Consider the following 20,255-nt stretch of genomic DNA (forward strand, 5'->3'; position numbering starts at 1 on the left):
TGTGTTTTTAGCTCGGTAACTATAAAAATAACAAATACGACTAGTCTAAGGAGTAGCAAATTTGATGGTAAAATCCAACAAGTAAAAAAGTTTGTATCTAACGAATCAAAAGAGAACGAAATTGAAGTAATAGATATAATGACTTTTCATGATATAATAGAGGTAAGGTCAAAATCATTGAGTATAGTACGTGTTCTACATATTGAGCGATTGATCCTATTAACTTTATCTTTCTCCTACAAATGTAAATAGGAAGCTTTCACACAAAGCCAAAACCTCCCACGGAAGAACTCCGATTGCGAAAACTCGTTTCGAAAAACTAGTTCTAAGACGCCTTAACTTCGTGAACCAAATTGAACCCTTGATTTACTTATTCCTCAATTTAAAATTTACTCTGATAATATTGTAAAATATTCTAACGAGAGACGAGAACTCCAATGGCAAAACATTACCATTATTCAAATAATACACGGTGAGCTTGAAATTTTTTTTATTTGACCTCTCGTGGACATGAAATGTTTTTAGTGGTTTTTGTAGAGGGCGGCAGCTCGAGTAGGAATAACATAACAAGAAAATATTTTGATGGGAAAAATTTTAATTAGATCGATTTTTCGTTTTTCTGTGCCCTGCAGGAAGCTTCGAAAATTGTTTGAAACCTACTGGTGACTTGTTTGATCACAAAAATATAGTTACTGTTTAGCCTGAGGTCTAGGCTTTACAGCGATACCAATCATGACATTCATGACTACCAAGAAACATCTTTTATGAAGGAAAGTCATTCTACTAAGTCGATGTGAATTTTAAAGGCTGTATCATACGTGGATTACTTATATTTTCTCTTAAAAAGTATTTTTAGTTAATTAACATAATTTAAGGGGTTAATAAAAGGTCAAAGGATGAGCTTGGATTTCATTCTGACAAAATCTTTGTTGGTACACCTGAACGACCACCCAAATTTCTTCGTATAATGTCTCATTTTTTAGTGGAAACAACTAAAATGTTGCAGAATTAGCTTAGAATGACTATTGGAGAAACTACGAACGAAACAAAAGAAAGGTTTGTTAATTTTTGACTCGAGATAATGCAGTTTACTCATGGGTGCAATTTACAAAGAAACCTATTTCGAGTTAAAAATCTTCTTTCGACATTTTATTAACCCCTTAAATTATGTTAAATAACTAAAAATAATTTATAAGAGAAAATAAAAGTAATCCACGTATGATACAGCCTTTAAAATTTAAAATTAAACAGCAGAATGACTTTCCTTCATAAAGATGTTTGTTGGTAGTCATGAATGTCATGATTGGTATCGCTGTAAAGCTTAGACCTCAGGCTAAACAGTAACTATATTTTTGTGATCAAACAAGTCACCAGTAGGGTCCAAACAGTTTTCGAAGCTTCCTGCAGGGCACAGAAAAACGAAAAATCGATCTAGTTAAAAATTTTCCCATCGAAATATTTTCTTGTTATGTTATTCTTACTCGTGGTGCCGCCCTCTACAAAAACCACTAAAAACATTTCATGTCCACGAGAGGTCGAATAAAATTTTTTTCAAGCTCACCGTGAATAATTCGTATTGGTATCAATCGAGAGCATATTAATTTATGCAGAAATGACAAAAATGACTACAGTTTCTTGTCTGCATAACACTTGCACCGTAAAATATGCACATTCAGTGAAACAAAAACAAAATTAATTCCATCAAACTGATATCCGAACTACCCGTACGTAATACATCTGCTGCTGACACGTTACTTACATTGTAACTGGAATGCATGCATATACAAATGCATTCTTCATTTTCTAAGTTAAAGAAATCCTCTTGGTCTACCTGGCGAAGAGATGTGCCATGACAACTAATGCACGATGAGTATGTTAAACCAAACCTTGATTAGAAAATAAGCTCTGGGCTAAGTAAGTGACTTTATATGCAACGCCACTGTGCTCTCTTTTGCTACAAAAACTCAGAGAACGCCACGCCATAAAATTACTATGCGCGAGTTTTGAATTTTTTTTCATTATTCGAGTCAGTATAGTTTTAACATAGTCATCGAATAGACAGTGTTGTGTCTTGAGAGTTCGTATAATACAATTGAACGATACTTATTATTTCACCTGTATGCATCTTATGGCGCGACTGTGTACGTGTTATTTTGTATAAATCGTGCTCGGTATTCATTTTTCCTATACGAAATGTTTGGAAGTCAGTGACTTAATAGTAAAGGTTTTATTAAAATTAACGTCACACTCAAAGAAGCGATTTTTATTTTGGAAATTATGTAGAATATACCGACACTTCTGAATATTTTTCGAGTTTATGTATTTGTGCATTTCAAGTAGTTAAAAACTCATAGTGGATTTTATTATCGCAGAACAAAATAGATTCTATAGCCAATGCTATTTCCAGATAACTCATATTAGTGAAATCGAATATTTGTTCGCTATAAAATCAAATTATACATGAACAAGATTGTGTGCTATATCAGGTCGGTTTCTTATCTTTTTTTTTAATTGTAACAATTGACTTAAAAGTATGCTTAGGTGTCGAATAACATTTTAGTGCGCTCCAATTAAAGTAAAGTTTCAAAGTGATCGTTCGTGAAAAATTTGTGAATTTTTTTTTTTAGTTTTGTGCGAGAATTTTTTAAGCTAACAAAATGCCAATATTTAATAAAAAGCCAAAGCAAAGCCCAACAACAGTGCAACAGCAATATGACAATAACAATTCAAAGGCAGGTGTTTTATCATCGTCCTCATCGCCGATGAATAGTGTTGAAAGACGTGTGCCACAGCCACAACCGACCGAATCGAACGTATCGAAGCCACAATTAGTGTTCCATTGTCAATTGGCTCACGGAAGTCCCACGGGATTAATTAGCGGATTTTCCAGCGTTAAGGAGCTGTATCAAAAAATAGCTGAATGCTATGACTTTTCGGTTGATGAGGTAAGTGTTTTCATTAATCAGGTAAACCGTTTGAAGGCTACGTGAAATATGGTCATAAGTACGTTGAGCTTACATTTGTGTGTGGGAAACAACGCTCAACCAATTAGCGTCAGGATAGTTAAATGCTATGTATGAGAAGTAAACTCAAATACGCAGTACTAAATATAAGAAGATCTATATTAAATCAAATGAAGTGAAAGATTTTCTATCTGTCACATTTATTTGGTTCAATGAAGTAATAGATTCTATAGTCGTCCTAATGATATGCTTGTCGCCGATGAACAGATCTGAAGGTCATTCAGATAAGGAACTTTAACAGAATTAAATTATTTTATTGCAAACCTTCAGATAAATCAAAATTTGCAACAAAAAAAAAACTAGAAATGTTTCTGGGAAAAAATGTACGAAAAACGTTCGTTTCAGTCATTATTGGTACTAAATAGTTGTAGCATTAAGTAATTACTTCCACACAAGAATATTTTATCTTATCAATTCTATTATTGTGTTCCAATTACTCATTTCGGATTGAGCCATGAAACAAGCCGAAATTTGTAGATATTTATTTGTCTAGGTTACAGAGTAGGGTACCGCTGACAATTTCATTGGGAGAATAAAATTGAATCCTCAAAATGTTTTGCAAATTATTACCAGCGGTAATGCTCACCACTTGTGGGACAGACTTCCCTAAATTATTGTTTCATTATCATCATTGAATTCGATATCCTCTAAAAAGAAAGTCGTAACAGTTCCTCTTTAACAGGGAAATAGCGCACACACCCTGTCTTGTTTGTTCAATAGCTTGGTGCAAAATGATTTTATGTTCGACAAGCATACATTGACTTTGACCGAGATATGTAATATTAAATTAGTTTTTATTAATTAGTTAACTGAACAAGGGTCTTTGTGGGTAAATAGTTGCCAATATCCGCATTACAGTGATTGTGTGTATATGGCCAACAAAATACTTTTTTTTGTTGTTATAATGGAAATTTCATATTTTTGTATTTGAATCTGTACCTACGCTTTGTAAAGCTCTCGTCTTACGCAACTAATGAATTCATATATGAATAATTGTGTTAATGCAAATTCATTTTATTTGCACAATATATTTTACTAGAAATAAATTTGTTCGCTTAATGAAAAAACTGTATAATTATCTAATTCACATAATTTCTCATACCATGAACGTTGAACAACCATGCATGCATGCTACTCATAATGCTGGATAATTAACGTGAAGATTTATTTTAGAAAAGATAAAATTATTTATTGTTCGTAAACACATTAAAATGTACGAAGAGTGACAAAATTTCATTTGTTATCTCTTGTAACTTTTGTCATCTCTCAGCTTCCTTATACTCTGCTGAGTTGTATTTATGTGTTTGGATTTGGTTCTCGGTTGTATTTATCACTTCAGAATTTTACGTTCTTTAACCACGAAACATTTGTTCAACGTTTGATGTGTAAGTGAAAGAAAATCCCTCCAAGCCATGTCGACTTCTCGTACTCAAAAAATATTTTCAATTATCACTTCTTCAATCTGTGCCAACTGTTTGAATTCAAACGAAATGCGAGACAAGATGCGCTCAGTTATGTCTGTCTTCGTTTTATAGACTTGACACAAAAAGATCTAAATTTCTGTTAATTATTTATTGAGGCCTCCAACGATGAAGAGCGTGAAATTTGAATCCAGGTACAATAATTCGGCTTTAGGTGTTCAACTCACTCTGAAAATGAAACAATTACAGTTCTTCCAACAAAAGACAATTTATTTCAACATTTTTTTTCTGATCACAAATATAACGGTCGCGACTGTGCGATCTTAAATTGGTTCTATTTAACGTTTGCGGAGAATACAACTTTTCACATAAATCTCTGAAAAGTATAACAATACGAACAGAAGCGAAAATAGTTTAGGTATAATACGGAGAAAATGAATAAATAAATAGCGGAAGTGAACTTTTTTTTATTGTTTGTATTATGCTATCCAGCATAATGTTGTTGTTATGATAAAATTTAGTTATATGTGTCTACTACACGATTTTTATATTGGATTTTAGTTCAACGACCGTTGGGATGATGTAAATATTTTCTTTTATACTGAAGAGAGCTTATTCAAATAATCAACGTGACGAACGCTCCGGACCGACAATAGCAAGACAAATATAGACGCACAAATTCAGTTCATTTGTATGCAGAATATTTTTTTAAAGTCGTCTGGAGAGTTATATTATTTTGTTCTTAATGTATTTATCGTTGCGAGAACAGATGCTAGGATTAGCATTTCCCCCGGTTCAGTATTTGTTCAACAGATAAATTAATTCTTGATTGTACAACACAGACCCGCAAAGATAATGGAAATGAGTTCGGAATTACTGACGATTTCTTATATTACCAAAAACGTGCAGTTAATGAAGAAGTAAGAATGTCTTGTCTTGTCTTCCTCTTCTATTGAAATATTGCTTACACGCTCGAAAAACCAATATTTCCATTACGTCGCATCTTGCATAGCATACCAATCAAACAATACATAACAATATTATTGTTCATATAACCGCAAGTAGGTCGTTCATTATCAATCAGCTTTAATTCAATTAGTAAAGCTTTGTTTGTTTACATTTAACTATTTTGATGTTAATCCCAGACCTCTAGACAAACAGCTAACCTTGTGTGGTGATCAAATATTAGAGAATCGATATACAAGTTCAATGTCATTAAAAAAGTTGGTTTTTTTTACACAAGACAGGTTTGCTGCATATAATTTCGAAATTTTGTATAAAATATTTTCATTTCATTCATTTAACTTAATCTACGATTCCCATAATGCAAAAATGTGTGCAACGGAATCCAAAATCGGAAAAAATTCTTATGCAAAAGTTTTTTTTAACTCGTTAATTCAGCGAGCGGAGCAGATATTTAAACCAATTTTGCTATAATTACCGTTCGTACGCTGCCATAAATTTAAATAAAACCGATCAACAGCATTGCAATTAAACTTATAATTTCGTATGATATATACCGCAAAAAATAAAAAAAAAAAAGATTTCCTACTAATATCTTGCGCAAATGAAAAATCTTTCACAACTTTCAGTTTTCAAGTTGCATTTCGTTTCATTAATTGCATCTTGAAATTCTGGTTTTAAATGGATGGTTTTGAAGTCTGTTGATATGAGTGTCCCACATTTTAGAAATTGAACATCGCCGTTCCAATTGAATGTTGATTCGCATATTCAATCCATAATGTACTTAACGTATAACCTTACGTATATAATTAAAAAAATAATTCAAACAATTTCGTTTTTATTTAGCCGGAAATATGGTCGACGATTCTACATAGTTTAGATATCAGAATTTGTTTGAAATCATACATTTTGTTGAAAAAACCGGAAATAAAAGAAATGCGTCTACAGGTGTACGTAGTTCTATTTATTTAGTGTCGCATTATATGGCATTTATATGATACTAGTGTAGTATACCCGGCTTTGCTCGGGATTATTTTAATGACAAAATATGTAATTACTTGATACGTCAAAATAAAAATTTTCTTTTAAAAATATTTTCACGCGTTGAAAATTTTCACGAGTTACAAAAATGTTTCCAAGTTTAAGAAACACATCCACGACGCGACGTAAACAGGCAAAAAAAACCCTAATTCTTCCTAAATTTTCCTCATTAGTCTGTACGCCAAGTTGCAAGTCTCTAGGACTTGTCTGGGATCCTATAGAGAGACAAAAAAAAACAAACCAACAAACAGACAGATGAACATTAAACTTTATATTATAAATGAATAGTGTACAGCGTAAATGCATAATTATTCGGCGTTATGAAAATGTTTCGCATATAATGAAATTGGTTTCAATTTAATTTTACACATGCGAGTCACAGAGACATTTTTTTAATTCTTAGCAATTTGCTCCTAAGCTATCCTATTATCAGACAATTTTATGTTTATAACGACATCAATAATCAAAAATTTAATCATTTTTCAAATGGAATAGCCAAACAACTATGTGCGAATATGATGAAAGCTAATTTGAAACGAAAATACAATTCTTTGTTTAAATTGAAATCTCATTGTCGATAACAGATGACAGCCTTTAATGGAAATAAATTACGAATGTCTTCTCATTGATAGGGGTATAGGTGTGAGGGTACAGTAATGCTCTCATATACGAAAACCATAATTATACCATCCAATCAACTGAAGTGTTAGCAACCACGCCTGAATCCCATTTCTTCTTTTTAATTTCAGATTCTCTTTTGCACCCTCAACTCACATAAAGTCGACATGACGAAATTGTTAGGCGGCCAGATCGGACTCGACGATTTCATATTTGCACACAAAAAAGCTCGTCCGAAGGAAATTGAAATCATCAAATCACAAGATGCACTTGGCTTAACCATCACGGACAACGGTGCTGGATACGCTTTTATCAAACGCATTAAAGAGGGAAGCATAATCGATTCTATACCGCACATACAAGTAAAATTAGTCGATCGTTATTAGCCGCGCAGATGTGTTATTCAGAAAGATCTCTTATTCTTGTAGGTTGGTGACCACATAGAGAAATTGGATAATGTAAATGTGGTTGGTAAACGCCATTATGAAGTTGCGAGAATGTTGAAGGTGAGAAAAAGTTTCTTCGTAAAGTTCGAGTGTTACAAATGAATCTACAAGAGGGATTCTTTTGAAAAACAGCCTACCGAAATCGGACGCATTTTCTATTGGAATTTTTTATATGTGCCTAGGAAGGACCACATTAGTCTCTATTTGGCTCAAAAGCACATAAAATTACCTTTCAAATGATACCCCACACGACCATGTACATTTTGTGTACCTCGAGAAATTTCAGTAAGAACAGTGTACGTCTTCGGTTAAAAACTTCAACTGCACATATTTCAGTGTCGATGAATTTTAAACCCAATAAGACCCTATTCGGCTCAATAGTACATGTGATTACCTTTCTAATGACACCCCACACGACCCTTGTACGGCTCGTGTAACTGGAGCAATTTTTGTAAGAAAATTGCAACTTTTCGGTTTTTGCTCACCTTTGACCAGCCACACAAACTTCGAAGAATTTTTTTGAAAGTGGTTTTGGCCACTAGGGTCGAAGTCCTTCCTAGGCACATATAAAAAATTCCAATAGAAAATGCGTCCGATTTCGGTAGGCTGTTTTTCAAAAGAATCCCTCACAATTATCGTCACCCTTTCAATAAACAGGACATACCTACTGGCTCGACATTTACCCTACGTTTGGTTGAACCAATGAAGAGTGGCTTTCAGGGTATTGGTCCGCGAAGTGGACCCAAAGGTGGTAATAAAAAAGGAGGCTACGGTTCCGGCAAAGAGACCTTACGTTTCAAAGCTAATGGGAATGCCGCTATCGAAGATGAGGTAGCAATCAAATATGGTTTTGTGATTCCATCTGTACCTGACTTAATAAATTCAACTTTTCTAGCACGATGAGTCTGCGCAACTGGGAATTGACGCTATCAACACGCTGTTAGATTCGTTTATGGGAATTAATGATGCCGAACTAGCTACCCAGGTAAAATTGTGGAATCTATCGTTTTGTAACATTAATTGCGAACCAAACATCTTTGCAGATATGGGACCTTGGCCTGAATAAAACTAATTCCATGGACTTTGCTGAAGCTGTTGATGGTTCAGATTTAGAGGCTTTCGGTTTTACAGACGATTTTATTATTGAATTATGGGGAGCTATTACGGACGCAAGACAAGGAAGACATAAAACATAGTGGTCTACAGAAATTTTATCGAAGAAAAAAACTTTATGGAACGAACGTGAAAAATGTTGTAAATAAAAATTTTATTTTCTTTTAAAAAGCATTGTTCTCAATTTCAATGTCCTCGAAAAGCCAACAGGATTGTTATCTCTGGAAAAAATCTCTTATTTCATAAGCTTGTCAGTATTGATCTATCTCAACTGTGTCATTTTTACATACAATCGCTAAACCGAACTGGTGTACATACGTTATTTTGCACCAGCTGGTCCCATTTGGAATTGTATGTGACCAGCTGGTGCAAAATAACGTATGCACACCAGTTCGGTTTAGCGATTGTAGAAAATAAATCCTTTTAATAATTGAAAAACTTAGCCCGTCGGTATAAAAAAGTGGCGGAATCAAGTCGGTAGTCGGTTTGGTAGGGTAATCAGATAATATGAGCTCAAAAAACCACTTGTGATACATGACTAATGATGGATTTCCAGCTGAGCCATAAAAAAACTAAAACATTTTGTAAAGGCCGCAACACCCTAATCACTATAGATGGACTAGTCTACGGAATTTCCTCCGTGTAGACACCGGTTCTACTCATCATTAGGAGCCCATCCCTTCAGAGTAGTGAGGTTTTTCGGCGCCCCAAACTCGCCGCTACTTTCTCTAAATGTTTTTTTTAAAGCAACACAAACCAATTAGTATGTTGCAGGAGCCTTAACACCTCCACGAGAGAAAGTAGACTGGACTATAGATGATAGATTGAGACCAATTGAGTTGTTTTTTGAACTCACAATGTCCGCCAACCCGCCCACACCCAAATCTACCAAATTTTGACATACTTTCTTGACTCTTGAAGTAATAGATCAGATAGTTAACTGATGTGCCGTCTGTAAAATGGTAAAAACGATGAGAAAGTTAAGGATTATATGAATTTATGAAATATTCAGTTTTTTGTTTGCTATCTTTCAATAAATCGAAAACATTGCTCTAGCCAACGTTTATGAAAAGAACTATGTGCTCGAAACACACCTTTTTGAAAGAATTTTTGTAGAATGTTTATTCAAATGTTTGCTGAGAATATAATGCCTTTGGTTGATTGAATGTATTGAAACATTTCGTCATTGTGTCTTACGAGAAGTCCGTTAGTTTGAAAGCTAAGTGATGGCTAGATATCTGTTATCGACAACGAGAAAAATGAGGGATCTACACCCTTTTCTTATAGAGCAAAACTTGTTGTAAAACTAAACTAGTACAAAGTTTAGTATCAAACAAAACACTGAGCGATAGAACAGACTAAATAGATTGAATCCAGTTAATTTTCTAAACATACCTCAAAAATCAACAACTAATTTCTGTGATGAATAAGAAATATTTTTCAAGACAGGTCCTAGCTTTCCATTTTTCTTTTTAATTTAATCATTTGCAAATGTAATTTCAACAAATTAACAGTATCGATAGATCTTCCTTCTCAACATGATGAGCAACAAGCTGTTATTTGTACAGTTGGAACATTATGAACGCAGATGGAGGATCTGCTGGTTAAAATGTAAAATGTATTGTAAAAAATTAGTTCGTTGCAAAGCCCGCTATCAGAATGAAGTGTGTTGGAGTGTTAGCTTTGTTGATTTCAATACAAGTAATGTTTTCGTGGAAATTTTTCTTGATTTTTGCTTTGCTATTTTTGTATTTCTTCTTTTTAGTGGATTGGTAGATTCATAGATTTACAACCTCGCGAAGTAGTTGTGCAAGAGAGTCAGCAAGAATTTGTAAGCAACGGAGGTGCCGCTGATGAAATCCTGAACACTGAAAATAAGCACTACGTGAAAGATGGTAATGCCCCAACTGAACCCCAAAATGTTCACTTTCATCCCACCAATGATACGGAGCGCGGTAATGCCCCAACTGAACCCCAAAATGTTCACTTTCATCCCACCAATGATACGGAGCGCGTGGATAGTAGCCAAACTACGACTCAGACATACGTGGCAGACGACGCAGACTTGTCATCGGAATCAATCAATCAATCTGAACCATACTTTTTTATAGATCTAGAAAATCTGTTGGATCAATCAAGTAATGTGTTAGGTAACATCTCCAATTCTACTGCTAGTTCCATTGCATCCATCACGTCATCGTTAAATGCCATTTCTACGGCGTCTTTCGAAATGCTGCCAAAGGTAGCTGATCACGTAAACCTAATATACACAGGCCTCTCGAAAGTCGCTGGACCTGATATTGTCATACGAATCATATTGATCAGATCTTTACCAAGCATTTTTCATACCATTACTTCCGCTGTAAATGAACTAGAATCTGCCATTGGTGTCGAAGCATCCGAAGCCCTGAAAAAATTCATTGTTAATGTTAAAAGCTCACTCAAAACTATTCTTCTTGTTCTAAATGGTTTAGCCGAAGAAAATGTAAATATTCTGGAAACCATTCAAGAGATCGCCAGGAGTGTTCAATATGTTGCTTCGTCTGTCACTTCGATTTCATTAACCATTTATGAGGCGATTGATCGCGTAAATAAAATCGTAGTAGAAGCTGTGATTTCTTTGCAATTGATTTTTGCAGCCGTTTTGAATGTGACTCAATGGGTTCTTTCGTTAGGTGTTTCAATTTTCTATTCACTAGTTGGAAATGAAAGCGAAATTCTCGTCATTCTGTCTCAATTGACTATTCTAATATCGAACACACTGGAAAATGTGTCCAGAATTTGTTCAGTCATTTCGATGATACGCTCAGACAGTCTTGAAAATATATTCGTCAAACTTGTGCCATTAATTCAAGATTTAAAACAACTGGTGACCCTATCATACACTCCAATAAGTGGCAATGCCGCTAGCATTGTCTTTAACATTGACCAAATACTGACAGACAATTCCAAACAGCCTGTCGTAGAACTTAAGCATGACACTGCGGGAACTATTCCGGAAATTCTAAACAATTTGTCTGGTAAACTAATCTCCCTTTCACCAGATTTGTCATCCGCATTGTTTAGCTTGAACAATTCGCTGAAAATTAGTTCACATTTCGGATCATCAGCTCTAAAAGTAATCAGCAACATCCTAATACTTGTCCTTACAAGACTTACTTCAGTAAATCATACAGCTTCCGAGATTCTGTCATTGATTTCAGATTTGTTGGACGGAACATTCGGTCATCTGTTCGATGTTTTAGCTAAATTTTCCGTCTTAGGCGATGTAAGCGAGTCACTTAAAGAGGCTGTATTAAGCATTCACAATGCTTTGCGATTGCTAATCGATTCCATCAACTTTTCAATCGTTTCAACATATTTGAATATAGATGAATCAATTAAGAATGTCGCAAAAACTTGCCAAATTTTGATCTCATCATTTTCCGCTATATTCGAGGTTGTGTCTCAAGCAAACAGAGATATTTCTAACAAACTATCGGAAGTCATTACGTATCTGCCATACATTGTTTCCACTTTAGTTGTTGTCGTTCAATTTGTACTTGGTGCATCCATTCCAAAGGTGTTAGTAACGTTTGGAAGTGTACCTTCCAATTTACAAGAGTTAGCTCTTGCAATATCGACAATTTTGCAAAGAATTACATCGATTACGGCAAATATTACATTAGCACAAAGTGGAACTGACGTCAACTACGGTGAAATTATTAGCAACAGTTTGTCGTCCGTTTCTGAACTAAAACTTTTAGCCTCAACTTCATTGAGTGCAATAAGTGAAGTTTTAGCTAATGTTCAAGTGTCTTTGGATGTTGGTAACGATGTTGTTCAATGAATAAAGAAGATTGAAGACTCTGAAGAACTTTTAGCAGTCAGTTGAATTAGTTTCACAGACGGCAAGTACGTCAATGAATCTGTTAGTTCTTTCGTTTAAATATCTTTTTCTCATGTACTTCCTTAGATTATAACGAAATCAATGGTCATTTGTGTTGTCACTATCTATAATGAATGTTTAGATTTAATTTGAAACTGTATTTTAGAAATAATAAAACTATTGTGTGAAGATATCATCTGAGTTAGTAGATTGAGTGCACCCAAAAATCCACTTCCGGAAATTCAAAAATCTTAAATTGAGCCTGAGCCTCAGAACATTAATTTCGACGTTGTACAGTCAAAGGCAGTCAATTTTCATCATAAATTTGCTTCAGCTGTTTTTCAGCTGATCCACACATACAATCAAAACTGGTTTTCCTTGTTCATACGGTTGAAGCTGCTACACGCACGCGCATGATAGTGGTAAAACCGTATAAAGACGTATAAACGGTTGTGATTGTTTATATGGATCAGCTGAAAAACAGCTGAAGCTAATTTATGCTGAAAATTGACTACCTTTGACTGTACTAGGTTGTATTTTAAAGAAGCTGCAGAATTTCTACGCTCATTACCGCAACACTTCCTTCAATAGGAACATAGGCAGATATTGTCGTTTATGCATTGCAAAACACGGCAGAGTAAAAGTAACCCAGGCAGGAGTGCTTGTTTGACTAGGGACCTGAATAATCTAGTAGCCCTATGTTTTTTGCGAATTAAATTTTTCAACTTATGTCAGTGTTCATTTGAGTTCATTTTCATATAGTGTATTAGGTCCCTCATTTGACGTTTCAATAATGAGCCGCTCCTGCCAGGGTTACTTTTACTCTGCCGTGATTGCAAAATGATGATCTATATGATTTCCAGTCTCTCAGTTTATGTATTATGTATTACAGTGAACGACATCTCAAATGTCTCACTGTCATTTTTTTCAGAGAATGTCATTGTGAATTTGCAATGACACAATAAAATTCTCAGAAAAATTTGACAGTGAGACATTTGAGATGTCGTTCACTGTATGATTTTAATTTTTTTTTTCTTATAAGCTTCTCTTATAATTATAAGTGTTCGTTTTACCATTTATTTATCTTTGATCCCGATCCAGGCATCTGCATATAGATTTTCTTAGAAGTGTGCTCCTCAACAGCTACCACGCGACGAGCGACGCCGATTTTTTCGGTAAATTTTTTGTTGAAAAGTTTTAACAGTCAAAATTTTTTGCGTACTCTCATAGAATGCGTCAACAACAGCGCTATCAGATGTTTTGGAAGTTGGAAAAGAAAGGAACTGCGTCATTTATTCCTTTTTAGATTTGGATGATATCAGTTATTTTGGAAGATGTGGGCTGAAAATTCAGCAGAATTGGCAGTGATAGCTCTATAACTGTTGTAAAAACTTCAATTTCTTCTAATTGAATGTATTTTGAATGAACTTTAAATTTTGCGCGCTTAAGGTGATTAGATTATAATATTTTGGGTTATCTTTCAAATGTCTGAAGTAGACATTGACGTTCTATACTTTAATAACAATTCCTTATAATAAATCCGCCAACACTTTACCAATTATCAGTAATTTCTGCAGAGAAGTGGTGTACTGTCTAGGTAAACTGTTTGACTTAGACTGTTTTTTTTTATTACATCATCAAAATAGGAGTAAGACACAGTAAGAAGATTTGTTTACCAAGTGAATTCAAGATTCGATACATTACTATAGCATTCCTAAGATCACTCAACTATGACATCAAACTCATATAACTGTTATAAGTACCTGTACCTACACGGCTTTGCATCCGGTAGCGGATCGAGTAAAGGTCTTCTACTAAACAAGTTCTTCAAAGAGCAACTACAAAATGTTGAGCTGCATTTGCCGGATCTGAATATACCATCGTTCGAGAAACTAAGCGTATCGGAAATTGTTAAGCATTTGAAAAGCGAAATGCTGAACAACACACAACAGTACCGACTGATTGGTAGTTCATTGGGTGGACTGGTTGCAGCAACATTAGCGTCCGAGTTCAAGGATTGTTCAAAAATTCAAAGTTTAATTTTATTGTGCCCTGCATTAGACGCTTCCAATCGATGGAAAGCTAAGATGGCCGATTCGGATCTATATCAATGGCAATTGGATGGAAGTAAAAAATATTATCATTTCAGTACCAAGACGGAACAGCAGTTACATTATGGTTTTTATGAAGATTTAATGAAGCAAGTACAATATCCACTGGTCGATGTACCCCTTACAATAGTCCATGGCACTAACGATGACATCGTTCCGATCAACGTTAGTCGCACTTACATTGAACTGTTACAACAGAACGGCTGGAACAATGAAATGATTGAAGTCAATGACGATCATCTGTTAATGAAAACTGACAGTATCGACGTAATTAAGAACGTAATAAGTAAACAATGGTTCAATGAGTAACAAGTGAAATTTTGTGAATGGACATTGTACAATGGGTGATCCTCAATATAACTATGATATGATTGGAAAATATTAATCGAATGTTTTTACACTTTAATCTCGAAGAACAAGATGGACTTACCTTAGTTTCCTTAGTGATGGGTGAAACGTGACCACACCAATCTATCACCAATTCGACGAATTCCATATTATTTGAACTACATTTATGGTTATTTGTTGCATTGAATGAATAATATCGTTCAAGTTCTGGTCAATACAACATTTCCTACTGTAATTGTAATTGTTTTTTAGAGACATTGTTACCACGTTACATAATGTTTCCGCAAAACAGCAAATAAGAAAAATCTCTGAGAAATGCTGATAAAATGAACTAAGCGATAAGAAATTTCAACTTCAGGAGAATGTAATTCTGGATTCTACATTTACATTATGTGGAGATTAACATGACAAGCATAACAACAGTTTTAGTATTGGATCTATTACTTCCTTTGGTGTACGTATTTTAAGGTTTCCAATCTTTCACTTCATTTCTTTTAACAAGCGTTTTGTCATATTTGTGCTCACGTTTGTCACCACTCTTGGTCTAATTTTGCATTTCGCTAAAGACAACAGATGGATAACCGTTAGTTGTGCCTCCCGTAATTGAAAATTGTGTTTAAGTATCAAAATATTTCACATTTTAATAACGACAAGCGAAATTTCAGTTTTAATGTTGGTTAATGTTGCGTTCCGAAGTCCGTTCAATGGAAGTTTGTCGGCTGAGTCGCGCTTGTGTATTAGTGAACCCAGTCTGCCCTTGTCTACTCAAGGCAGAGTGTTACTTGGAATTCAAGTGGGTTTCAGTGGTAACATTGACAATTGCGATAGTTCTACTCAGCCGAGCTTATTCACACAAACTGCTAGGCTGGCTAGCTGGATCTTAAATGTAACGAATATTGATGGAGCGTACACATTGTACTGCAACAAAGGAAATAAAAGTATCTGGTTTCGGCAACGTAAATCTTCTTCTTTTTCCTTAATTTTATTTGGGGCTCAATATGAACCAGCCAAAGCCTAGTAAAAAATACATCAAAAAATAATTTCATTTTAATCTCTTATTCCAAAACGGAAATTTAAGTCCCTTCGACGAACTGCTACTTTTATCGCCCTTCAATTGATTCAACAACTGGAGCGATATCTTTTGGTACTTGTTCGGCACTTTAACATTTATCGATCCTTGCGATGCATTACAATCACTCGCATTGGTAAAATTGTCGATCTCCCTTGAGTTACGATTTGACCTCGTCAGAGCAGTTTTGTAATTTCTTAGACTGCCAACATAACTGGCACCGCTACTGCTTCCACTGAAGCCACTGTCCTCCGCAACCACTAGCTCATTCACTGATGAGGCAAACACATTTTTACAGCTAATTACATCGGAACCCTTCGCCTTATTTCTGTATTTCGTAGATCGCTTCAACAAATTCCTGGGCGAAAGAGCATTCGATTTTTTCGGCGTAGACAGAAACAATTCTTCCACCGATAAATTGAGCTCTTCCAAAACTCTGTAATGGTTATGGAGAATATCTTGAAATTCGATTTTCGATGTTCCTTGTGCACTGACCGGCTGACCCGATGAATTGAGCCTAGGCTGCAATCTAATGGAGGAAACGTCCTCGTAGATATTTTCTTGGGTTCCGTATCGAGTCGTGTAGGTGTAACGATCTTTTGGCTTTGTTTTGTCGTCAGGTTTAGACAACAAGGAACGAATTGATTTTGGTGATGATCGTGTAGATGAACAGTTTGGTTGATCTGTTGTTGGCGTTTTTGGTATATTTGAATGGTGCATTACTGCACCAGGCTCGTAATATGCATAAGAATAATCCGACTGGCTTGAATAACGTTTGGGCGTTGAAGAAATTGGTTGAAAGTATTCCATTGTCATAGCAATATTGTTACGGGACCACTTTACTCGTGATGAATCGTTAGTGGATGGCTGTGGAATTTGTTGATTTCTCTCGCACCGACTTCTGTATAAACGTCCAGGAGAATCTTCATAGATGAATTTAGCGTTGGATGAATCATTTCGATGACCATCCTTAAAGGTCCGATATCCTTTACTCTTATAGTGGTTCGGTGGGTGTTGCATATTGGAACAACATACTTCATTTGGTAATTGTTGATTCATATTGTCCATGATTTGTGATTTGGTTGCGAAAGGGCTAGTCTGAAATTGTGAAAGTTGATTGGCATTTAGAAACACAGTATTATAGTGTATCCATAGGGCAGAAATACCAAAACAATATAACTATGCGCTCAGACATATATTCTACTACAGCGTTACTTCAGCACCAAATGTAGTGATACATCGATCTCAATAAGATCTTTTGGGCTTTCTTGAAACAAAACACGCTCTGTCCTACATTACGAAACTATACTCAGACTTACCTACAATGCAATGACCATAAAGAATCGTCATTGTTGGCGAAACATTAGAAACTTTCTTTTTTTTCAATCAAAATACGAATTTCTTCAGCATCCTCCTGTTATATAAATATTTAGTGGGTTCTCCTATGGTTCTCTACGTTACAAAATAAAACGTTTGCTATGGAAACTCGAACTTATTTAACAAAATAAAGCAATTAATTACACTAAACATTTAATAAACAAATAAAGACTCTATGTGTGCATAGCACGCATAACATGACTAATGATTATGCTGTGCGTATATGTGTGTAGGCATTTGTGATACTTTTTCAGTTAGAGCGAATATGTTCACTTCATTCATGTACGGGATATATCTGGATATTTACCAGAGCTGAAAAAACAAAGACATGAGAAACGGCGATGTTCTGAAGAAATGATAACTTTAAGATTTCTTCCGGAAGTCATCGTCTTATCAGCAAGTAGCAGTTTACTCTTATCGTTTTTCCGAAGTTCCTCACTTTTTCAGGTATGTCACCAATTTTTCTACTTATTTTTTCTGAAAGTCGTCGGCTAAAAGACGATAAAAAATTGTACAGCAATTTGAAGAAGGAATGACTAAAAGACCCGCCGACCACTCGACAATATTTTTCACGCAATTATTCAATATTTCTTTTCGAAATTATAGTGTGATGGCGCGCTGGTCAGTGACCAACGCGACCAACGTGACCAACGTTACCAACGTGACCAACGCGACCAACGTGACCAAGAAAGTCGCAATTATTCGAATATTTTTTGACATTTCATTTCGAAGTCATAATTAGATGGCTGTTGACGAATTTAGTTGTGATTAAACCGATAAAAAAATCTTTTGAATTCGTTTTCTATACAATTTGGGGCTAAGATCAATAATATTATATCGATTGTGCTGTTTGTTTTTCAACTAACGGTTAGTAACATTGTTTGTGTTTGTTCACCTTCGGGTTCAAATTTATTCCAATAAGAAAAGTTTCAAGATTTCATCCTAAACCTGAATTGTAGTGATGCAAATTTAGCAAACTTCTATTGCAGTAGAAAGTTCAAGATTTTCCGTGTCTTCGCATCTACATTTTGTTTGGCTCAACCACACTACCTTTGACGTTTCCATGTCGTCAATTATTACCATCGATTTAATATAGGGTCAGTATATTATATCGATGATTATTACCTTCAAAGCAAAATTATTCCGAAACAGATACTTATATAGAAGGATTGTTGTCATGACAACCGTGCTCCTATTTTGATAATTTTGTACAAAATTATGAGAAATTCTTTCCCTACTTTCTTTCCGCAATTTAATCGAATGATGATCACTCTAATCTCAATATGTCTCTACAGGCGATACGTTCTTCGAATGGTCGTCGCATGGTACGGATACGTCAACACCATCTTTTGTAACATTCCAAATCGAGATGATTACCCTCAATGCCCTGGAACAGGATGCGGCCAAAATCCTGGAGTATCATGATTTTAAGCAATCGAATCAAAATCAGATGGTGGAAGACATGAATTTTTGCCACAAGGGGAAATACAGTCGCAGTGTCCGCAGGGAAATTTTTAAGACAATACTGGAGGACGATACCAAGAAACAAGAAATTTTGGATTACATTGAGGTTAAACGAAAATCAGCCAATAAAAATTTGGAATTAGTTATGACAGACGAACTGGTCGAGAAAATAATAGCTGAACACAACCATCACGACGATGACTCGACGAAATATTGGTTTTATCATCTGCATCCATCCTATTCTCCAATCGAAATCATAGAACGCCATGAAGCTGCAATTGCTTCGATCAGTCAACGTGAAATCGACCATTATGAGCACAGAGAGGAATTGATTAAATGTGGGGAGCACTGGATGGAATATTACGAATTTAATTTGCTGGACTTTGAAGTGGAAATCGCTAGAGACCTATACCGAAGCATGGTTGAGTTAATGTACGATGGTCTGACAGCTCGTATGTGTATAAAGATTCTGCAAGACATCCACAGTGACCAAACATCGGCAAGGTTGCGGATAGATAAAAAATTGGAGGCGGATAAAACGCCCATTGACGATGATGATCTACGAGAAACACTTCAAAAAGTACGGAAAAAATTCAAGTTCGAAACAGGATCTGAAGATGAGGAAGAAGCGTTCGTCAAGGAGCTCTTCGTTGAGAATTGGGACGACTTCACTATCAATGAAATTAAGGAACTGGTAACAGCGTTTTATGCAGAAGAAAAGGGAACTGACGGATCTATTTCGGAAGAAAAATCTGAAAGTGTGGTAGTAATCGATGACGATGATGACGATGATGAAGATGACGACGTTGACGATGAGGAAGAGGTTAGTGACAAAAATGAAATTAGTGACGACATTGAAATTAGTGATGATAATGATGCAAGCGTCGAAAATTCACCTCCATCGAAAAGAAGCCGAATAATATAATGTAATCGAAAGTCATTTGTGTAATTTTACTACCATTATTTTAATACGATACTTTAAGTGTTATACAAAATCTTTTACTTCATTTGATCCAACATTCACTTTACGAAAGAAGAGCTTTTAACACAAAGTGTAAATGTTTCCTCCTAAATTGAGTATCAACTACAGGCTCAAATGTGTTTGCTAAAAGAGGTTACACTTTCTCATAATAGCTGCGTAATCCGTTATAGAATAAAGTTTGCTATCTAGCTAATGCAGTCGTATATAGCGAACAGGATGTCAAGTAAACGAAGGAAAAATTGAAAAAAAAATCAATTTTGTCTCTCACACGGAAAACTTTTTTGGTAAGTGGAAATCAAGCCTAATGAAGCAAGATCTGTTGAAAATTCGTTGATCGAAAGTAGTAACTGTTTCGTAAACTGTGCATTTGTGAAAGGTTAATAATGATCAAATGTGGGCATTGCGTTCCTC

General features: G+C 35.2%; 5 protein-coding genes across 10 annotated transcripts; 4 read left to right on the top strand and 1 right to left on the bottom strand.

The window, feature by feature from the left end:
• On the top strand, nucleotides 1-8,722 carry LOC119081795 (PDZ domain-containing protein GIPC3). Of its 4 annotated transcripts, none has more exons than XM_037191011.1 (7): nucleotides 1-15; nucleotides 2,628-2,945; nucleotides 7,198-7,428; nucleotides 7,495-7,572; nucleotides 8,170-8,343; nucleotides 8,408-8,497; nucleotides 8,556-8,722. In XM_037191011.1, exons 2-7 carry the CDS (start codon nucleotides 2,658-2,660, stop codon nucleotides 8,706-8,708), a joined length of 1,014 nt encoding a protein of 337 aa, XP_037046906.1. In that variant the 5' UTR covers nucleotides 1-15; nucleotides 2,628-2,657; the 3' UTR covers nucleotides 8,709-8,722. The 4 variants fall into 4 exon arrangements, with proteins under 4 accessions (XP_037046906.1, XP_037046902.1, XP_037046903.1 ...); XM_037191007.1 differs by lacking the exon at nucleotides 1-15 and adding an exon at nucleotides 2,028-2,575; XM_037191008.1 differs by lacking the exon at nucleotides 1-15 and adding an exon at nucleotides 2,028-2,486.
• A 1,407-nt stretch (nucleotides 8,723-10,129) lies between these two features.
• On the top strand, nucleotides 10,130-12,694 carry LOC119081738. Its single transcript, XM_037190906.1, has 2 exons — nucleotides 10,130-10,326; nucleotides 10,391-12,694. The coding sequence occupies exons 1-2, from the start codon at nucleotides 10,285-10,287 to the stop codon at nucleotides 12,452-12,454; spliced, it is 2,106 nt and encodes a 701-aa protein (XP_037046801.1). The 5' UTR covers nucleotides 10,130-10,284; the 3' UTR covers nucleotides 12,455-12,694.
• A 1,314-nt stretch (nucleotides 12,695-14,008) lies between these two features.
• LOC119081821 lies at nucleotides 14,009-14,971 on the top strand. The gene is made up of 2 exons (XM_037191056.1): nucleotides 14,009-14,588; nucleotides 14,643-14,971. The coding sequence occupies exons 1-2, from the start codon at nucleotides 14,224-14,226 to the stop codon at nucleotides 14,911-14,913; spliced, it is 636 nt and encodes a 211-aa protein (XP_037046951.1). The 5' UTR covers nucleotides 14,009-14,223; the 3' UTR covers nucleotides 14,914-14,971.
• A 947-nt stretch (nucleotides 14,972-15,918) lies between these two features.
• LOC119081786 lies at nucleotides 15,919-17,617 on the bottom strand. The gene is made up of 2 exons (XM_037190996.1): nucleotides 17,341-17,617; nucleotides 15,919-17,119 (listed from the first exon to the last, which is right to left on the bottom strand). The coding sequence occupies exon 2, from the start codon at nucleotides 17,087-17,089 to the stop codon at nucleotides 15,995-15,997; it is 1,095 nt and encodes a 364-aa protein (XP_037046891.1). The 5' UTR covers nucleotides 17,090-17,119; nucleotides 17,341-17,617; the 3' UTR covers nucleotides 15,919-15,994.
• Nucleotides 17,618-18,122: 505 nt separating this feature from the next.
• On the top strand, nucleotides 18,123-19,839 carry LOC119081794 (calsequestrin-2-like). 3 transcript variants are annotated; one of them, XM_037191004.1, is made up of 3 exons: nucleotides 18,123-18,265; nucleotides 18,388-18,495; nucleotides 18,694-19,839. In XM_037191004.1, exon 3 carries the CDS (start codon nucleotides 18,768-18,770, stop codon nucleotides 19,785-19,787), a length of 1,020 nt encoding a protein of 339 aa, XP_037046899.1. In that variant the 5' UTR covers nucleotides 18,123-18,265; nucleotides 18,388-18,495; nucleotides 18,694-18,767; the 3' UTR covers nucleotides 19,788-19,839. The 3 variants fall into 3 exon arrangements, with proteins under 3 accessions (XP_037046899.1, XP_037046900.1, XP_037046901.1); XM_037191005.1 differs by having other exon boundaries at nucleotides 18,391-18,495; XM_037191006.1 differs by lacking the exon at nucleotides 18,388-18,495.
• Nucleotides 19,840-20,255: the final 416 nt, after the last annotated feature.

This window comes from Bradysia coprophila, unplaced genomic scaffold (genome assembly GCF_014529535.1).
Source record: "Bradysia coprophila strain Holo2 unplaced genomic scaffold, BU_Bcop_v1 contig_358, whole genome shotgun sequence".
NCBI classification, from domain to species: domain Eukaryota; kingdom Metazoa; phylum Arthropoda; class Insecta; order Diptera; family Sciaridae; genus Bradysia; species Bradysia coprophila.